The sequence below is a fragment of the Lithobates pipiens genome, unplaced genomic scaffold (genome assembly GCF_037356315.1).
Source record: "Lithobates pipiens isolate NorthernLeopardFrog02 unplaced genomic scaffold, aLitPip1_a1.2 Scaffold_18, whole genome shotgun sequence".
Lineage (NCBI taxonomy): Eukaryota > Metazoa > Chordata > Amphibia > Anura > Ranidae > Lithobates > Lithobates pipiens.
The window spans coordinates 118,106,733-118,128,615 of NW_027507758.1; the positions used below are offsets into that span (position 1 = coordinate 118,106,733).

Sequence of the window (21,883 nt, forward strand, 5' to 3'; positions counted from 1 at the left end):
TGTGGTGGCAGTTTATTGAAAGCCTTAGCACCTTAAAGAACAAGTTTGCCTTTGAGAAAAAAAAAAACAGCCTCCCTTCATAGCCCCCTATACTATCCCTACCCAACCTTACCCAATCCTTGTACCCAACCTCCTCTTCCCCTCCTCACAAATACAAGCACACTTGGATGTTTCCTTACCTTCTCCGATTATGGCATCCTCTTGCATTTTTCATATACCAACCACCAAAATCTAAAGTGGCATTGCCTGCAGACGTGAACAGGATGTATCTGTACTTTTGGCACAACATCCTATTCAGATCAACGGGATATTATTGTGCGGGCAGCTTGGTATTAGATTATGCTGGCCAGGATGTATTGTTGTGGAAGGAAGTAGGTAAGCACCAAGGGGATGGTTTCAAACCTGGGTAGTTTATGGGGCTGGGAACGGGGTTATTTTAAGGCAAAATTATCATTCAAAACTGCTTTTAGTGACTGTTCACAACATATATTTGTGGGTCGGAAATTATTCAGTCTAAGAAGACATGGGGCCACATAATAAGACTGGAAGAGAAACAGTTTAACGATAAGCTGCATAGGGTTTTTTTCATGGACAGGGTGATAGGGATGTGGCTCTTTTTTCCACAATCAGCAGTGTTAGCAGGAAGTATTGATAGTTTAAAAAGACCCTTGGATGTGCATCTTAGTGAACACAATATACAGGGATATGGGAAATTATTATCTACACAAACACACACCCACACAGGTTGAACTAGATTGACTATTGACTTTATTCAACCCTACCAACAATGCGATACAATGTAATATATGTTGGGCTACACTAGGCAACCTTATCCAATGCAGTCCCAATGCAGAGACAAAGCAATTTCCCTTGAGTTCTATGAGTTCAGTTGATACCACTGTGGGGCATTGAGGATAATATTAACAATCTTTTCACGGCTACCAATCACATTGCAGCCTGCTCCAGAACTGTAATGTGATCGGTGTTACAGGAAGCAAAAAGAGAGAGGTACTCCATTTCACTTTTTTCAGGAAGTATATTCCCAAATACCCTGTGAAATGTTTTTTTTTTTTGTTTTTAACTATGAACTGCTATGGAATGTGAAGAGCTCAAATTAAGATACATTCAGTAAATGTTCTGATTTTAGCACAGCTGCAGAATTTTTTTGATAACATTACCAGTTCACTGATTGGTTTATTAGCTATAATTTTTCTTTGACATACACGGACACTGGTAGGGAAAGTTCAGTAAAGGGTATACTGATAACGAGCAGTCTATATTTGCCATACTGTATACTCTTAGCATCTGTACCTGGAATAATATGCAAACATTGGTTTAATTTCTCTTTAAAGCATATGAACTATTGACAGATTAGCAAACTCTAAAGATGTGCCTCCTGTGACCTTCAGGAAAAAAAACGAATGCCCTGTACAAACGGTCGGAAATTTTGATGGAAAAGGTCCAATCGGATTATATTGTCGGAGAATCCGATCATGTGTGGGCTCTATCTGACTTTTTTCTGCCGGAAAAAATTTGAGAGCAGGATCTAAAATTTTCCGACAAAAAAAAATCAGATCTGACTTTTTCCGATCGTTTGTAGAGAATTCCGACATACAAAGTGCCACTCATGCTCAGATCAAATTACGAGATCAAATTTATTGGCTACTAGCCTCTACATAGTCCCGTTGTACGCAACGAAAGTCACCGCGTTCTGAACGATCGGATTTTCCGACAACTTTGTCCGACCGTGTGTATGCAACACAAGTTTGGGACAAAATCCGTCAGAAAAAATCCAACAGATTTTGTGGTCAGAATGTCCGACCGTGTTTACAAGGCATAAGAAGTACAAGTTTATTTGTTTTCTTTTGCAAAAATTTAATTTAAGCCCTTGCTTAAATATCTTTGAAATATTTACAATTATTTTTTTTTCTGCTGATTACTTACTGTGGTGGTTGACATTAAATGTGAAAACAAATTGTACCCTCTCCCAGGAGCACAAATTAAAAAAATATTCATACTTTAGGGTGAGCAGGATGTAAAGCTATTTCCAAAAGAGAGCATGTGGTGGTGATCCTGAAGCCTCTTACCGCCAGTATTAAAAAGTGTGCGGTGGAGGTAATGATACTAATACTTCAAATAAAAGAGAAGTGTGCACTAGACCCTGGAGGAATTCATTTAAGTTAAAATACATATTCATGAAAAAGTTGCTTTTGCTTTCAGAGCAGTTACTGTTTTAAATAAAAAGGAACAATTTGCTTTGAAGCTACACATACCTTGCAGATTTATTTATTACAGGTATTTACATAGCGCAGATAATCTCCTATTTTATTAGTTTATTCATAATAGTACCTGCCCTTAAGAAGCTTACAATCTAAGGAAGGAGCTCAAGGATGGAGCTTAACATTCAGTCCAAACCAGGGAGGTGCAGTGAGGTCTGTGTATGGTGAGGTACTGGCTAGTATCAGAGCCAGATACACACTGGTTACATATGCCACGAACATTAGAGTGAGAGCAATAATTCTAGCACTAGACCTCATCTGTAACTCTAAACATGTAACCTGTAAACATTTTTAAATCATCACCTATGGAGATTTTTAGGTACCGAAGTTTGGCCCCATTCCACAAGTGTGCGCAATTTTAAAGCGTGACATGTTAGATATCGATTTACTTGGCATAAAATCATCTTTCACGTTATATAAAAAAATCAAGCTAACTTTAGTTTTTTATTTATATTCATGAAATATTTTTTTTCCAAAAAAAACACGTTTGAAAAATACTGTGTAACAGAAAAAGTTGCAAAGACCACCATTTTATTTCCAATGGTGTCTGCTAAAAAATATGTAATATTTGGGGGTTCTGTGTAATTTTCTAGCAAAAAAATTATGATTTTTACATGTAGGAGAGAAGTGTCAGAATTGGCCTGGGTGGCAAGTGGTTAATTACTATATGTAAATAATATACAAATAATTATTATATATTGTTTTTAAGGTAATTTACTATGTTTTCAAAAACTATACTCAAGCAGGTGGCTTCACTGACAAATGACTGAAGTTTGAAGTTATAACAAAACAGTACCTTTTCAGCATGCAGCAGATTATCATTCTCCCTCTGTGTGAGAAAAACATGGGATTATGGGTAAATCTTATACCCATAAACCCATTATTTTTCCTTCCTTGGTCCAAACACAGGACCTAAATTTGGCTGTTCGGGCATTCGTCCAAATGCCAGCTTGTTCAATGGGACCTGAATGTCATAAACAGAAGTCGTAGTTCTATGACTACTATATATGCAAGATTCTTTCTTGTCAATGGTTGCGAAGGAAGCTGCTGGTGTCAGCACTTGCTGTGTCCTTAGAAAACAGTGATGTCATCCTGGGTCCCAGGAGATGTCAGTCCTGGTATGCCAGTGACATTTTTTTTTATTGTGTCAGCATTGTTCATCATGATTGACATGGATCTGCATCACTGAACAAGATAATTGGTGGTGGATGTACATCATGTAACATTTTTTTTTTAAATAAAGGATTGTGTAAGTGTCTTTATGTACTGTTTTCTTTTTTTTGTTGAGTAGGGCTATTATGTACCCCTTAGTAATTCACATGAGGGGGTGCTTTCTGGGGCTCTCTTATTGTTAAAGCCCCCTGCCTGCAGGACCCCACAACCACTGGGCCAGGGTTGGTGGGAAGAGGCTCTTGTTCTCATCAACATGGGGACAAAGTGCTTTGCAGGGTATCCCCCATGTTGGGGCCATATTGCCTTGTTTAGTTTAGTAGGAGGGCTCTCCCAACCCTCTTTCCTGGCATGTCAGGCTACTTGCTCAGATAAGGGTCTAGTATTACGTTTTAAAGGTGGGAACCTCACCCTTTGTTTTTCCTTCTTTTTGGATTGGTCTTCTTTGACATCTATACCAGATTCTCATCTAGGATAAGGAAGGAAATCCTAAGCTGCTTAGCAAGCAGAAGAGATATAACTGGGAGCTGTCACTGCCTAAATGTTTTTATTTTTGTTTTGCAAATGTGAGTTTTGAAGTCTTGCAACTTCACAGGCAGGCACAGGACAATGCATTCTGTTGACAGTTAAAAAGCTCTGCAGGCACCTTTTGGTGTTCATCGTTAGGAATATATATATATATATATATATATATATATATATATATATATATATATATATATATATATATGCATACACTGTGTCTGGTCCATTTTTGGGATATTTTATTGTGTATATGTGAACTGCCCTATGATAATGTGATCATTCACTGTTTGCAAGCTAATTGTTAGCCAAAACATTGTTTCAGACCATATTTGTGTTGCTCATGAAAAAGCAGAGTAATTGCTTTAACCTCCCATTTTCCCCACTGATGACATTTCCAAGAGTCTTGATCAAACAGTAACCCTGTCAAATTAGCATGTTACAGTGGTCCTTGGTACAAAGCAATTATAAGTACAATATAAGCCATTGGTCATAATTCAGATCTCATAGTGTAAGCCCGAAACTAAGCTCTTGATGTGAACAATACATTAAATGATGTGTGTAGGTAGAACTCTAATTGTTTTGTGACTAGAAAAGGTCTGAGTCATATTTGTCATCATTTTGAGAAAACTAGTATTATTCATACTGTAGGTTTCTTTTTTCATATTAACCACTTCAGCCCTGGAAGATTTGGCTTCTCGATGACCAGGCCATTTTTTGTGATACGCACTGCGTTGCTTTAACTGAAACTTGTGCAATCATTAAACTCATTAATTCATTGGAGATTAAGGGGGGATATGATCAACATGTATAAATACATACAGTGCCTTGAAAAGTATTCATACCCGTTGATTTTAATTGGTACTGCAAAATTGTGGCAGACAAATCGGACACTTTTGACACATTTTTGGGACCAGTGACATTTATACAGCAATCAATGCTATAAAAATGCAGATTACTGTATAAATGACACTGGCAGGTTAGGGGTTAACAATAGGGGGCGATCAAGGGGTTAACTGTGTTCCCTGAGTGTGTTCTAATTGTAGGGGGATGGGACGGACTAGAGGAGGAGAGAGATCCGTGAACACACAATCTCTTTTCTCTCCCCTTCAGCAAACCGGGATTTATGAGTTTACACACACACATCCCCTTTCTCATTCTGTCGCACCCACCGGGCACTCGCATCGGCTCCGGGGACACGCTTCAGGTTCGCGCACACCTTTGGAGGCGTGTTAAAGAGCCAGTGTACAGCTACGACGGCTCGCACAGGTGAGCCAACCTGCCGCAGTATAACTGCTGCGGCTGGTCCGAAAGTGGTTAAATATATCCTGCAAATACAACCACTGTATATTTTTTGACATTTTCCTATCAATCTAAATGCATTTTGAGTTTTTACCATTTTAAGAGTCTCCTGTTTGTGGACAGATCACATAAAAACACTGTTTATCAACTCTGGTTGGAGCACCCACAGGCCTCCATAGCACTATAACCCATTTACCCCACTTTTGAAGTGTTTACATATATTCTGTCTTCCCTAGGATGGTGGTTGCCCTAACCCTTCCACAAAAAAAGTTAGCATCTATCTTGGATAGAGGATCAGTAACCTTGTTTTTGTTGTAGTTGTTTGAGATCTTCCATACCACCTTGTTCTGTGGGTTTCTTTATAACACATGCACCTGCCCACAGTCAGATCCCTTTGGGGAGGCAGGGGGGGCCTTGGAAAAGGTGCTCACACTGACTCAACAATTGGGAATGCTAGGTTGTTTATGTGATATGTCTGTAACATTTAACCTACAGATTTTCATGTATGTTACTTATCATACTTTGTTTGTATATACTAGTAGTATATAGGGGCAGGGATAGATTCTATCTATAAATATATCTTTAATGGTGTAGGTGTACTTGATTCCAGGCCCCTTCCTACAGAGTACACCTCTGTTTCCTTATGAAAATAGGACTACTATATCTAATAGTGAGAGGCATATAATCCCCTTCATTTTCTCCCTCTGGTCCTTCTCTTTGGGGATCTCAGCATAATTTTAGGGTATGTACCATTGGGGGAACTCTCACTTATAAGGAATTATTTACTTTCTTGGCTCTCATTGCTATATTAGTTTTTTTTTTTTTTCTTTGTCCCTGCATGGTTCTACTCCTAGGGGAAGGTATAGTGTGTTTGAAAGTTCCCAGGCCTTTAATCCCATGCTTGATAATTAACAAAGAAAGATATTTACTATATATGATGGATATTTTTATAAAACTATTCTATTGTTGGAATAAATACTGACTTATTGTTTGTAGTTTTGCAGCATCTAAAGAAGTGGGGTTTATGGTACCCACCAAGTACATTGTGACAAATCACGGAACTCCCCCTTACAAAATCTCTTCTGATAATCTTCAGTACTGAAGTTATGTAATCAGATAAGTCAAACATGAATATGAGCTGTGGAAGGCTAATTTCACATTGATGGTTCACATGAATGAGATGCCATACCTCCTAAAACGCAGGGAACAGGTCCCTAAACATTTTCTGAAATCGCAGCCCACACGGGAACGGAAAGTGCAGTGCAGTTCCCAGTGTGGGAGTGATTTGCAGTGTGTGCGGTATGCTATTAGGATCAATGGTACCCACACGCATGTCCCACATTTTTCTGTGTGGGTGGTTGCGGCTGCGTAAATAGGTGCGGAACTGCAGCGAGAACCACGAGCACAGATGTCAACCTAGCCAGAGAGACAGCGATATTGTGAAATTTGTCTTTATATTTGTAATCCTTAAGGAAATGGTTTTATAGTATGTTGAATACTTTTTAATGCTTTTATATCTTTAATAAATGTTTGGTACTTTAACATTTGTGTAAATAGTGTATGAGTGGCCACCCTAAAAATCATATTTTCTGGTGAAGTTGTTAGAACAATGCAATTTCATCTTCCTGGGGACTTTCTTCCACCAATAACAGAAGACTTGCACTTAGCTTCAGTGGGCAATGTTAAAGATGACGTGTACCTTAACTACCTCAATATCAGCATGTTTCTTTATTTCCAAAAATGGAGGAATAAATAACATCAGGGTGTCCAGTTTTCAAAATGGGTTAATTTAGGGCGTGATTATACTGTTCTGGCAGTTTTATTTTATATAATTTTTAACAGAATGTAAGTGAAGCAGCTTATTTTGTTAATTTTAGTATTTTTCCTTTCTATAGTAATAAGTACAAATATTAATTAAAAGTTAATTAATTACCACCAAATGAAAACTCTATCTGTCTTCAAAAACGAGAAATATATATTTTGGATACTGTGTTGCATGACTTCATAAATGTCAGTTAGATTATGACTGTACTGAAAACTGGGATACGGCTTGAATGGGAACATGATGGTACTGAGGTCTTTAAGCTGAGTAATTAGCTCACCCTTAGGTTAAAAAATTAAACAATGTGAAATAAATGCAAAGACTCAGTTTCAGATATGACCAACGATTCTCAAGGTGGCCAGCTTTGTCATCCAGTGTAAAGAATGGAAGATTTTATTCATTTTGAATTTAAGAAAATTTTCTATCAATATATTTAATTTGATGTAATGACATATGTTATGTTATGATCTTTGCAAGGTAGCTGACAATTCAGAATAAATCATTTCACTTCTCAGCAGGCTGACACTTTTGTGTTTTCTTCTTTTTCAGGCTGTGTGGAGGAAACTTGGAGATGCTGCAGGTTCATGTCCTGGAATTAGACATCTGTCCGGCAGTCAGTACAAAGGACCAATGTAGTACAAGATGACTATTTTCCGCACCCTTACAATGATAAAGAAAAATGACAATGAAAGATCCTCAAAGATAATTTACAAATACTATTCCCCAGAGAGAGTGAAATGTCTGAAATTATCTGTGTATAGATTAATTACAAGAAAATGGCACAATTACTTTAACACAATCTTTCAAAGCTGCATGTATGTCCTTTTGAAATAAAAGGCACATACTGTGTTTATAGCACATTCTAAAAAATAACTTCCAATGATGGCACAGCTATTTAAAACCAAAAGGTAAATAGTGCGTTCATAGGAAATATGTTCCAGTCCGGTAAAAGTATATATACTATATATTACAAAAAATATATATATAAAAGTCTTTTCCTAGCAGAAAAAAAAGAAAAAAAGTATTGTTTTGATGCAACAATGTTTAAATATTCTATTGTTAACTTAATTATGGTGTCTGGTAAACTTGACGTTACTAAAGATATGAGATAAAATATTAATTTATAATTTTAACAATGTATAATGCTAATAATTTCAGGCACCTGGGATACTTTTCACATAAGATTAACAATATCTAGACCTTCTTACAGTATTATAAAAGCTTTCAAATTGTATATAAAATCGGCTTCCTTTTTGTTTCTAACCTGCATACTCAAGGGATGATTTACTAAAAGGACTGACTTTTATATCAGATCAGTGAACCTCTGTTAAGTTCAAAGTCTCAGAGCTGGATCAGTGACTAAAGCCTCGTACACACGATCTGAGTTTCCGACGGGAAATGTGTGATGACATGCTATTGGTGGAAAATCTGACTGTTTGTAGGCTCCATCGGACAATTGTTGTCTGATTTTCCGCTGACAAATGTTGGATGGCAGGTTTTAAATTTCTCCACTGAAAAATGTCTGTTGTCAGATTTTCCAAGTGTGTGTACACAAGTGCATCAGACCAAAGTCCAACATACATGCTCAAAAGCAAGGACGAGCCAGAAGCTGACAGTCTTGTAAAGTTGTGTTCATAATGGAAAATTAACATTTGTGATGTGGAAAATTATGAAATGTCAAAATACAGCACACATTCTCATCTTCTTTAATGGGATAATAATGAAGCTGCTTTGCTGGTGATACTGATGGAGTTATTGCAAAAACAAAAATTCAAAGGCTTTTTTTTTCTAGTGATATATAATAATATTATTATGCTTTTTTTTTTTTGGCAAGTTACCACAACACCATTATCCCGTAGTTTTTAAGATCAAAGATACAACTATGTTGGTGTCCCTTGTCAATTTTACATTGTCTTTTTTTAAATGTAACTGCCAAACTGTCATTTGAAGCAAACACATAGCCAAGTATTATTCTCCACAATTTTTTTATTGTGCATTAAAAAAAGAAAACAAATAAAATTAGACATGCTATCTACCAATATAAATTAACCAAAAAGTGCATTCTATACATCCAAAAATATAGAAAAGATACCAAATCAAGTCATTATTCAACCAAAAAATAAAATAAAAGCCACATGCATGTGTCTTGCTTCTTAATATATGGGGTCAACAATGCCAAGAGTTGGTGAAAGCAGGGGTCCGTCATCCGAAGATAATTCCAAAAATCATCCAGATTATTCTCCTGGAGCTCCTGCAACAATGGCATATGACATAATTGGTCACGATTAATAAAGCAACCAATTTTTGGTTCAAGAAATCCTCCTTCTCCTGTTCCTGGACTGGACTTGGGTCAAAGCAATATCTCCAAGGCCAATAATAAATAACACGTTATCACCTCCGATTTCGCAACATGTCTGGTTGGTGAACGGCCATTCAAAAATTAACTGAAAAGCACAAAATGAAAAACGCAAACGAAAAAGCACCAAATGAAAAGAGCGAACCAACACTCACCAAACTTCTACTAACATAAAATTAGCAGAAGGAGCCCAAAGGGTGGCGCTAAAGATCTGAAAAAACATGCAGTACACCATTTTTGTTGGCCAACAATTCCTTGGCGTTTGTATGCAAGACAAAATCCAGGCACACGCCTTCGGACAAAAGTCAGAGGTTTTGTCTGCGGAGAATCCAATCGTGTGTACAAGGCTTAAGAGTTTATCATTTTTGCCTTGCAATGTTGGATGTTCTGGGGGTGGTTTTCACTAGGAACACCAGCTGTTTGGAGGTTGTCTTCCCAGTGTTTGCATATGTTTCTTCCCTGTGTAGATCTATGGCCAGAGTATTGACAGTCGGAGGTCGTGTGTGTTTGGGGACACACACCTGCGCCCACATGGATGTTAAATTGGAAGCAGTGGCTGTGTCCGTGCAGGTGCTTTAGCCCAACTGGCATGAATGGGGCTGCATGCACGCAGATGTACAGAACACATGTCCTTCTCGTTTGGGAAACACACAACCCACACACAAGTGTATGTTTAAGTATACCCATATGAACAAGATCTAATAGTTAATAAAATACAAAACAAGCCCTTACTAACCTCTGTGGGTGCAGACACTGTGGAGGATTTAATCCTTTTAAGTATAACTTTTTGTTAATTTTTTATAGTTTTGGATAGAGTAGAGAAGGATCTGAACACTTTTTTGGTTTTGTATTGCTGTCTATGTTCTTTGTACGAAGTTTTACCCTTTCTATTTGTCCTGGTGTCTGTTACCACAGAGAGTGAAAGTGATAGAAAATCCCCAAACTTTGAGTTGTCACAGAGCAGCAATTGGGTGGCATCTTCCAATAGGAACACTAGTTCTGGTGACGCTGGTAACAACCAGGCATTCCATTATTTTTGGAGATATTTCCTTAATTTTGGAGAGATTTCTTCTCACTTCCAGTTGTGACTATGGGAAATTTTCCCACTGGGAAACAGATCAATACTCTATCCGAATGTTTTGGCTTTAGTTTTACTTTAATTTTGCAGCCTAGCTTCTCAGTTTTACACTGAGAATGTGTTGCTTCAGTGGCTGTAACTACAGAGAGTAGGTTAGTGAGATTTCGTTTTAAAGCCTTTTTTAACTATTTTCTAAGAACTTGTAAATATTTGAATGTCCATAGCATGGCCTAATCTCTAGAAGATTAAGTGGCTTCAGCAGATAACCCCCCCCCCCCCCCCATACATTGTTTAGTTATTACTGAGGATTATAAGGGCAGGGCAGAATGAATGTCAAGGGTTCTCTATGTTATGCAAAATACTGTATAATATGATGGTGCTAAATTTGTGGAAATAATAAAGTGAAGCAAAAGAAAAGTGGCAGTTTTGCTCACAACAGCCAATCACATTTCAGTTTTCAGTTCCTAATGAGCAGTCAAAGTATTGGATGTGGAAAGAAATCTGATTGGTTGCAATGTAAAAGATGCTTTTTTTCTCCCCTCCTACTTTTATCAGCCTCAATCAGAAAGTATTTACAATAGTAATAACTGAGCACAGGTTCATTGATCTGGCATAAAAATAACATCTTTTATTAATTGTCCTCTTTCTATGAAAATGGTGCTGCACAATCATAATGTGAGCATGCCAAAGTGCTCAGGCTTTCTTAATATAATTTTATTTCCCTTAATTGTATGGAGTGAAGTATATCCTGGTTAGTTGTGTTAGGAGGTGCTAAAATCATACTGTTTCTTTTCATAGGGTGTTGCAAAAAAGAAAATTAAATAGTACAATTAATTTCTTATACAATACATTTGTTTTGATATTGTTTAAAATACTTTATGAAAAATATTGGGACCACTCTTGGCTTTCAAATATGAAGTACAATTTCCCAAAATTTGAAAGTCCAAATGATGCTAATAATTTATAATTTTTGTAGCTTTCATTTTTTTTCTGATAATTACAAGAAAAAGCTAAATTTGCACTGCATTTATGGATATCAAGCTTTTCTTGTTGCATAGCATTCATTTAAAGAAAGATTATCAAATAATCAAGCATGTCCTTCCATTATTAAACTGCTATATGCTTTTAATCTGATTGCCTGAGTATTGACCAAGAGGTGCCATAGATGTGTGTAGTTGGGTTTCTTCATATGTGAAAACCATTAGGTCGTGTGTAGTTAAAAGCTTTGATAGATGTTTGATGTGTTCAAACTGCTATGATAGTTTCTTGTATGAATGTGCAACAGGCTTGTTAAAATATACAGTTGTTTATTTTTCCACTGAAAATATATTATAGGAATGCAACAATATTCTATTTTTGAATACACTGTAGAGCACATATCACAGATTACGGATATAATTTGTAAATTATATTGTGCTTCTTTTTTACTTTTTAAATTTTTATAGCTTTATCTGTTCCATGCTACAGGGAGTATACCCTATGTTAGGTGAAATATGGTGAGGCTATTCTATATGTGTATGCACAGAAAAATGTTACTCTCTGATTGTGGAAGAATACCAAATTCTATAATGTTGTGTTTAATATGTCTGGGAAAGTTCTAATTTCTCCAGGCCATGGTACACCTAGAAATAGCTGGTCACATTCAACTGGACTTATTCTGTAACATCTCCAATATTACAGAACATGTCGGACTGTATATGACTAACTACTACTGGCTGTTTTTTTACCATTTATTTAAAAAAAAAAATTAAAAGATTTGGTGGCTTGCTATGAACAACCTATTCATAAAAGAGTAATGCCACGTACACATGACCAGACTTTTTGACACCAAAGGTCCGACGGAATGAGTCCGTTGGGCAATTTGATCGTGTGTGGGCTCCATTGGACCTTTGCTTGCCAAAAATCCGTCTGACTTTAGAAATAGAACATGTTTTAAATGTTTCCACCGGAACTCCGCCAGACCAAGAAATCCGTTCATGTGTATGCTAGTCTGCTAGTCCGATGGACAAAAACCGACGCTAGGGCAGTTATTGGCTGCTGGCTATGAACTTCCTTATTCTAGTCCGGTCATATGTCATCACGTTCCAATCCGTTGGACTTTAGTGTGATTGTGTGTGGCCAAGTCCGTTCATTCGGAAAGTCCATCGGAACTCCGCCGAAAGTCCGTCGGACCTAGTCTCTTGAAAAGTCCGGTCGTGTGTACGCGGCATAAGGCCTTGTTCGCATGTAAAAGAGCAGTGTGTGCAGCAAGCTTTTGCAAAGCATTTGTAAAAGTTTGCACAAGCTTCCTTTTTAATAGGAGTGTTGACTGTCCCTTTAACCACTTCAATACTGGGCACTTTCACCCTGTTCTTGCCCTTACAAATTTTAAGCTTTCAGCAATGTCGCACCTTGAATGACAATTGCATGGTCATACACTGCTGTACAAACAAAATTTGTACTAATTTTGAGACAGATAGAGCTTTTTTTGGTGGTATTTATTTGATTTTTGGTGGGTTTTTTTTTGCTAAACAAATGAAAAGAACATTTTAGAAAAAGAAAAAGGTTTTCGTTTCTGTTATAAAATTTTGTAAATAAGTGTTTTTTCCTTCATTGATGTACATGGGCACTGATGAGGTGCCCCTGATGGGCACTGATGAGGAGGCACTAATATGCAGCTCTGATGGGCACTTATAGGCAGCACTGATATGCAGCACTGATAGACAGCAAGGATATGCAGCACTGATGGACACTGATAGATGGCACTGATGGGCAACACTGATGGGCATTGATAGGTGGCACTGATGGGCAGCACTGATGGGCACTGACAGACAGCACTAATGGCTACACTGATGAGAAGACACTGATGTGTATCACTGAGTGCCACAAAAAGGCAACATTGATAAGTTGCACTGATGGGCACTGATAGATGGCACTGATAGGTGGCATTGATGAGAAGGTACTGACAGGCATCACTGATGGGCACAAAAAGGCATTACTGATGGGCACTGATTGGCAACACTAATGGGCATTGATTGGCATTACTGGTGGGCATCACTGGTGGGCACTAGTGGGCATTAATTATCAGTGTACATCTCCCCTGTCAGTAGAGCCGCTTATTGGCTGCCCTGTCAGTGTGAATAGATGAATGCTGATAACCAGCACTTCCTAGTTATGCTGTGATCAGCTGTGATTGGACACAGCTGATCGCATGGTAAAGAGCCTACATCATAGGATCTTTACCGTGATCAGAGATGTGGTGTGTCGGCGAGACACACTGCTCTACCGATCACCACGCTGCATGCCCCTGAGGATGCACACGAGCGGCTTGTTCTGAAAGACCTCATATGACATCCAGTCAAAACTGGAGAGCCACTGCTTAGGCTTCAATTTGCTATAGGCCAGGTGGTATGTGGTTAAATAAGCTGTTAGCAGACTTCAGAAAGCTTTCAGCAAGCTTCAAGTAGAGCTGATGTCTACTGAAGCCTGCCAAGATTTGCTCTCAATGTAACAGTCAGCACTCTCGTTAAAGTCTATGTTTTAGCCTCCTCATAACAGAACTAAAGTTTTATTTAAAGGGTTTAAAGTGGAACTAAACTGTATCTAAGTATCAAGCTGAAAATGTTATTTATTTAATTTTTAATATTCAAAGCAAACTCACCCATCCATCCATGTCTCCTTGCTTTATTTTGTCGGTAAACCATTTTGAAAAACACCTGTTTAACATTTCTAGCCACAGCCATCTTGAGTAAGGGAAGATGATTCATGTAGCATTTACATCCTGGAATCCAACTGCCCTTAGCTCATGCATGCAGGCAGGAGTGTGTGCTTAGCTGAGAAAACTCCTCCTCCCTTTCCCAAGAGGAAAGAAAAAAAATGTCCATGAAGATTCATTGGATGTATGACATCCAGAAACCAGGAAGCAGCTCATTGAAATGTAACAAAAAAAAGGTTAAAACAAGAAAATATAATATAGGCTATGAGAGTTAAAAGAGAAGTATGTTTTTTTTTTTATATATTCATACTTACCTAGCTGGATGCAGCATCAGACAAATGCTGCATCTGTCCCCTGTCATCTCTTTACTGAGAGCTGAGCAACCAAACATTGGCAATGGCTTGGGTGTCTCACTTCCCTGAGCAAAGACAGTCAGCAGCTCTCCTGCTCTGCCCCCCTGTGCTCATTGGAGCGTTGAGCTGTGGAGAGGCTGAGACTGCCATCAGTCCAGGCAGCTGGTGGATCCAGACTTAGGAAGTTGGGATTACGCGCTACCTCGACTGATCCTGGTGACGTCAGCAGAGAGCGGACTTCAGACCGCTCTCCACTGAAAATGGGTCACAGGAGTGCAAAATGAATTGCACTCTTGTGACCTTTAGGAGAAGCCCAGCCTAAAAAGCTCAGGCTAGACTTCTACTTTAATGTTCAAAGAGGGCGGGAAGTAAATTAAGTGCAAAAAGCCAAGCCACTCTTATCTAATAAATACATAAATAGATATAACAACGAAGAACAGCAAGTACTTCAGGTGCATTCTAGTTAAAAAGCAGACCCAGAAGGAGCCATTGGCTCCTGCTACTGTCAATCACAGCCAGTGAGCCAATGAGGATATGGGGGGGCGGAGCTGAGCTGTGGCTATACGTGTCTAATGAACACATAGAGCAGGGATGAGGAGTCAGCACACACCAGTGCCCCCAGAGCAAGCGACTTGCTATTGGAGGCACTGACTGAAGAGGGGGAGCCAGGAACACCGGTGGGGGACCTAAAAAAAAGCACTGCACAGAACAGGTAAGTATGGCATGTTTGTTATTTATTTATTTTTTAAAGAGCCTTTAAATTTGCCCTGACATCAGCAAAGTCATCTGATTACAATGTTAGCATTAGATATGTTTATTAGTGCTTAGAGGGTGGTTTCATGGCTTTGTTAATAAGCAACAACCAACAGAAAACCTTAATTTCTTCTGCCACATTGCTTCCAATGCATTGAATTTGTGAATTTCACTGAAATTTAGAGATTTTTCACATACATTTTAGCTATACAAAAACTCAATTTCAGTTTATCTGACAGTTTTAGTCATAACACATATGTGGTGTGCTAACACACACACACACTCAAAGACTAGAATTCAAGGCAGAACCCCAAATTTATAAAGTTATACTCCGAACATTTTATTGTATGTTTTCCTAGCTACAGTATCTAAAGCACAAGTTTTTTGTAAAAAGGCGCTACATTAGGTATAAGATTAACAATTAAGTGAATTGATCTGACCTGAACTAAACTCAAATATTAGTTGTGGGTTGATCTTTAAAAATCTCAAGAAAACCTAAGCACAATATGATTTATGTTTACTTACACATTTTTTAAATAACTACTGTATTAGAAAAGGAATTAGAAATAAAAAGTATGTGAAAATAATATAGCATTTTGGGGTGGAGAGCATATGTTCTCACATACTCCCCATTAAAAAAAATAGCCCTTCTTTATACAGAAAATAGTTAAAACATTAAATGATGCATTTCTATATTTTATTATTTATATTCTATATTTTAGTTTGACTTACATAAGTCCATCTGCTTAATCATTTCAGATTGCAAAGGGTAAAATAGGGATGCCTTGTTAAGTCAGCATGTAATATGCTAAGTCATACAGGCTTCTTTTATATATATATATATATATATATATTTTTTTTTTTTTTCATGTATGCCTCATAAGTCCAGGATGTCCACACATAAGAACTTTATTAAAAGTCGCTTTGTATGCAATCCAGGGTCTCACAAACCAGACTTACAATGTCACAGAGGATGTAACCATGTGACTGCTATCTGGCCAGTAGCTGTTTGGCTACACTGTATGACTAGAAGAATTACGTTTGCGATGGAGATTAAAGAAGCATGAAGTATCTTATTAGTTTAACTATGGGGCCCAATGATGCAAAGTGATGGCCCTGCTACAGGAGATCATTTAGACTTACACAAGGGCAGGGGAGACTCTAATCTTTGAGCCAGCATTACTACTAAAAATGGTAGGAAGCTCAATTTGTATATGCTCACTTAAATAGTGTAAAAAAAATTCAGAAACATATCCCACTCAAAGGCGAACCATATTGTGTTTTCAGAACATATACATTTGAAGCTATTATTTCAATATTTGCCTAAAAATAATTGTTGATGCCATCTTCACATTTTAATTTGCTTGCCATAAAATTTCATTTCATATTCAGATTTGTAAGCTCTCCTTAGAGGTTTTCTGTCATTCAGGGGATGTGGTTGGCATTCCTTAATAATGGATGCTAAGTTATGGCTCAAGATAACATTTTAGAGAGCCAGCTTTGGCAGTTAGTAAGGAAGAAGCAGAGACTGTAATGAGCAAATATGTACATTAGCGGAGTTTGCTGAAAAATAAAAATGGTATACACATATATACACATATACAGTATACATCCAAAGGCACCTATCAATTTGAGATTGTGGCCTTCTTTTAATGGATAATTATGACCCATAACAATCTTTTTTTATGCTACATTATTCCACATATCTGCAATTTACCTTTTATCATACCTCACTAGTTGTTAATCAGGGTGTACAGTAAAAAAAATAGGTGTCCCATTAATGACTAATATACAGCATATAGAAATCTCTCATTTCACAAGATCTCCAAATGTAATTATTTAAATGGGAAAATGAATATGTATGAACCGATCAACAATCACTCAGTGATTTGGAAGTGCTATTCAATGCAAATAGTAGAAGGAATGTTAAAGTGGAGGGCCACCCTGAAAAAAAAAAACATAAAAAATTTGAAAAAAATCTGAAAAAAAATGAAAAAAAAATTTTTTTTTAACTTACCAGAAATGCCTGTTACTAGGCACATCGTCCTAATCTGCCTCTTCCTCCTCTGCGGAGATATTCTATCTTCTCTCCTCCGTGCGGTGTCTTCTGGGTAATGGGTCACGCTGTGTTCTGGGAACTGTGTGTCCCAGAACACAGAGTGCCCCATTCACAAAGCGCTGCGTGACTCGCACATGTGCAGTAGGAAACGGGCAGTGAAGCCGCAAGGCTCCACTGCCTGTTTCCCTTAGCCAAAATGGCGGCGCCAGGACCCGAGAGCTGAGGGACGGGTCAGCCTCGGGCGGCCGACATCGCGGGCGCCCTGGACAGGTAAGTGTGCTTATTAAAAGTCAGCAGCTACAGTGTTTGCAGCTGCTGACTTTTAATTTTATTTTTTTTAAACCGGCCCTCCTCTTTAATGAAAGCCTGGGCTCAGAGGAAGTGGGTTGAATGATGGTGGCTGTCATTCAACCCAAAAGACTATGGGCATGTATTGGATGAGCTGAATTAGTACGTTAGGGGAGAGCTCCAGAAAATGTGAGTATTGCAGCTAATTTTGTTGTGGGAGGGGGGGGCTATGCATTAATTTATTTATTTATCTTGAGTTCTGCCTTAATGTCGGCCTACAATTAAATATTGTTAGAAACACTCCAGATAAATAGCATCTTAACTACATCTTTCATTTTGTTTCTGGATACACCATTCGGAAGATACATTTGCATTTTATACCTGAATTTGTAAATACAGCCTGTCTGAAATCACTTCCTGTTTCTGTGTTTTGGATGTAATGCGCTATTGTGACATTCCATTGGGTAGCGAACCCTGCTAAATCTACAAAATGTCTTATTTAGAAACCTGCTGCAAGCTATAAACAAAGGATTGTAACTTTCAATGCAGGCACCACTTAACTCATCATTTGAAAAAGTCCCAAGTTCACATTACTTGTTATCATGCAAATTTACTGGGGATTCTTAAGCTGACTTGACTTCTGTTTAAAGGATTGTATTTTGTTGAACAAAACACAGGAGAAAAATGATTTACATAAAATTATTCATTTTAAGCCAGGTGTATCAAGCTTCGTCCCTCAAAAGAAATCATGACAATGAATAGCTTTTGAATGCACTCATGTGGTGAAACTGGGACATAGAGAAAGTGTATTTTAAAGGCTTTAATAATCTTTAGCTACAAAGGTACATGCATTTCCAATTTAGTTACCATCAGTGTTGTTGCCTACCTGCCTGCCCCTACTCATTTTATTTGGTGTTATATTAATTATTAAAAATCAAATAGTGGTATTTCTGCACCAGCCAATTAGGTGGATAAGGGAGGGTGTTGCTGGATGCATTGGAAAGAGTTATTCAAACCCAAAAATTAAGCTATTAAATGGAATAGTGCTGCACATAAACAAAGAGGAGCAGGGGAATGGGGTAAGAGAGAGGAGGGAGGGGAAAGGGAAAGAGAAAAGGAGGAAAAAAAGGACTAGAGGTAAAATTATATATATTAATTATTTTGATCCTAAAATGTTACCACTAATAACTGCTACTTATCTCTCCATGTGCATTGTATGTTTAAAGTGAACTTTTCACTGAAAACTAACCTTCATAAAAGAAAATGGCAATAAAAAGTAAAAGTATTTAACCACAGATTGTGTTATCTGATTCTAGACAATAGTGACATCACACAGCCTTCCCATGTCCGCCTGAGAAACCTGTGGATTTCATATTTCATGAGAATGTGTGGTAATTGGATTAGGGAGGGGGAGAGCCCAAAGTTGGGATTTTTTAATTGTAATATAAAACATTCCCAAAAAGGGTATATGTAAAGCACCCCACAGCAGTGGTCATCCGATCTAACATATGACCTCACATGGATTGCCTAATTATGTAATTCAATTCAGATTATGAATAGTTGTATTATTGATTAATTAAACTTTGCCACCAAATCAAAAATATACAGCATTTCATACTAAGAAGGCCCCTTGGACCGGCAAAGGGTGCTGTTTGTTTGAGCAACTAGGGTAATAAAAGGCAATCATTTCACTGCTGTGACTGCTCTTGAGGAGGCTTCTGCCTTGACGTTCTAAACTCTCACAAGTCTTGGACAGTGTTGCTCTACACTTGACAAACTGTGTAGCAGCAGCTTTGGGAGGCTCAGTTCCCTGCTAGAAAATTTTTTTCCAATGTAAAGTTATAGCCTGAGAAGTTCGGATTTATAGGATTTCTTTCTAAGTGTTGTTTCCCATCCATATGCTGATTAAGATTTTCTGATGCTGAAAGCACAATGAAGCTGTTAGCTGGCAGTGGGGAATCTATCTACCTGTAGGATGGACTGCTCATTTCTGTAAAAAGAAAAAACCTGAGACAGTAAACCCGAAGAGACCTGTAGAGTTACTACAATATCTGAATAACAGTATCATTTATAAAGGCAAGGAAGAAAATGCATACAGTTTATAAATGATTGAAACAGCATCATTGTGAGGTCATTAGACCTTTATATAAGAAAAATGGCTGTTGTCACATTATCAGTTTTGTGTCATACGCATAACAGGAAACACCAAATATAACAGCAAATGATAGTCATCATGTTATAATTATAAATGTATAGTAAGCAGCACTATGAAATAAAAAAAATGTGAATATATAAAGGGCAAAGTACAAAAATGACACGTGATACAAATAATACCATAAATGTAATCAATACCTTGGATAACACACAAATGAATTAGCACTATGCAATCCAAAGTGCAAATGTGAAGGTGCAAGACATGTAAAACCAAATCAATTCATATAAAGTGCAAACAGTCCTTTATAATTAGAATCACATCTGATATCAAAACATGCAGTGTGCAGTAAATTGACTGATGAGATCCACCACCAGGTGGAAAACACTTGGCGCACACTTCTTATTGAATGTGTTGGACCATGGGTTATAGAGGTCAAATGTGCATGTGGTAGAGACTAAGGAGCCAGCATCAAATAGACACGGATATCACTCAGCAGCGAGACCACATAAATGTCAGGAAGATGAAAGCAGCTGACACAGTGAAGCCCATTTAACTCTTCAAATTTATTAAAAGTCAATACAGGCATACCCCCCTTTTAAGTACACAATGGGGTTTATTTACTAAAGCTGGAAAGTGCAAAACCAGGCTCACTTCTGCATAGAAACCAATGAGCTTCCAGGTTTTATTACCAAAGCTTAATTGAACAAGCTGGGGTTAGAAGCTCATTGGTTTCTATGCAGAAGTGAGCCTGATTTTGCACTTTCCAGCTTTAGTAAATAAACCGCCTTGTGTACTTAAATGTGGGGTATGCCTGTATGTAATTTTTTTTATTTCATAGCGCTTCTTACAATACATTTATTTCATTTTGAACTGGCATCACAGTTTACTAAGTAGCTGCTTGCTTTATTCCTATTTTTTGACTTAGCCCAGATTGTTTTGGAAATTTTATTATGTTATTATTATAACCATTACATGTCAATTTAATTATTTAAAATATAATGGAAACAGAGTGTTAGTTAACCACTTGCTTTAAAAAAAAAAAATGGGGATATTTAATATAGCAAAAAGTACAAAATATTGTGTTCTTTTTCAAAATTGACGCTCTTTTTTGTTTATAGCTCAAAAAATAAAAAACGCAGAGGCGATCAAATACCACCAAAAGAAAGCTCTATTTGTGGGAAAAAAAGAATGTTGATTGGGTGTAGTGTCGCATGACCGTGTAATTGTCCCTTAAAGGGCTGCAGTGCCGAATCGCAAAAAATGGCCCGGTCATTCAGCAGCCAAATCTTCCGGGGTTGAAGTGGTTAAAGGTGATTCCCCTCAAGAAAGAACCATTGAGTTGTTTGTGTCTTTGACCCTTTCCTAAGCCCAGAAACAGGGTGTCCCACTCTTGCAGATATACTACCCAGTTATTATAGTCTACATATTTATTTTGGCAAATCCTTTCCAATTTCCATATCATTTGGCTTTGTAATGGTGGGAAACTGGAAATGTGGGAAGGGAATATCTACCTATGGAGTTCCTGTGATGCAAAAGGATAAAGCTTGTGATTTAACTAAAAAGCTAAAGTGTAGAGATTTAAAATTCTCTCTACACATGTATTTCTATAAGCAAAAGTAAATAATGTGAGTGTAATAACAAATAGTGGCCCCATACAGTTAGTCAATAAAAATGTCAACACTCCAGTAAAGCTGTTCATAAACAGTGGATCGGTGGTCAGAGCGAAAAAAAAAAATCCCTCATCCCCACAGGTGAGGGGGATAAAGGAACCCTCCCCACTGTGCTCTGTATTCTAACAGCATGGATACCTCTGCTATCAGAATACACTGATCAGCAATACATGTGATTGGCTAAAGCCACTGATGGAATAAAGGTTTTCCAACAGTCCGTTCACCAGACATCGATCATTATGTTGACTTCTTTAGAGCAGCGATGGCCATAGATAGATTGAAATTTGACTGGTACCTGCTGAACCAAATAAATTTCAACCAAATTTCGACACATCTATGGCTACCTTAAGTAGGAAGAACTATCATACATCTATCAAACTTC

At 37.6% G+C, this 21,883-nt stretch overlaps 1 protein-coding gene across 1 annotated transcript in view; it reads left to right on the plus strand.

Moving 5' to 3' along the window:
* The window catches only part of CCDC85A (coiled-coil domain containing 85A), a 453,688-nt gene extending 433,233 nt beyond the window's left edge, over nucleotides 1-20,455 (plus strand). The window contains exon 3 of the mRNA XM_077486045.1: nucleotides 7,645-20,455. Coding sequence (XP_077342171.1) covers nucleotides 7,645-7,694 — 50 coding nt within the window. The 3' untranslated portion in view covers nucleotides 7,695-20,455. The remainder of the gene's footprint in view (nucleotides 1-7,644) is intronic.
* The last annotated feature ends 1,428 nt before the right edge of the window (nucleotides 20,456-21,883 follow it).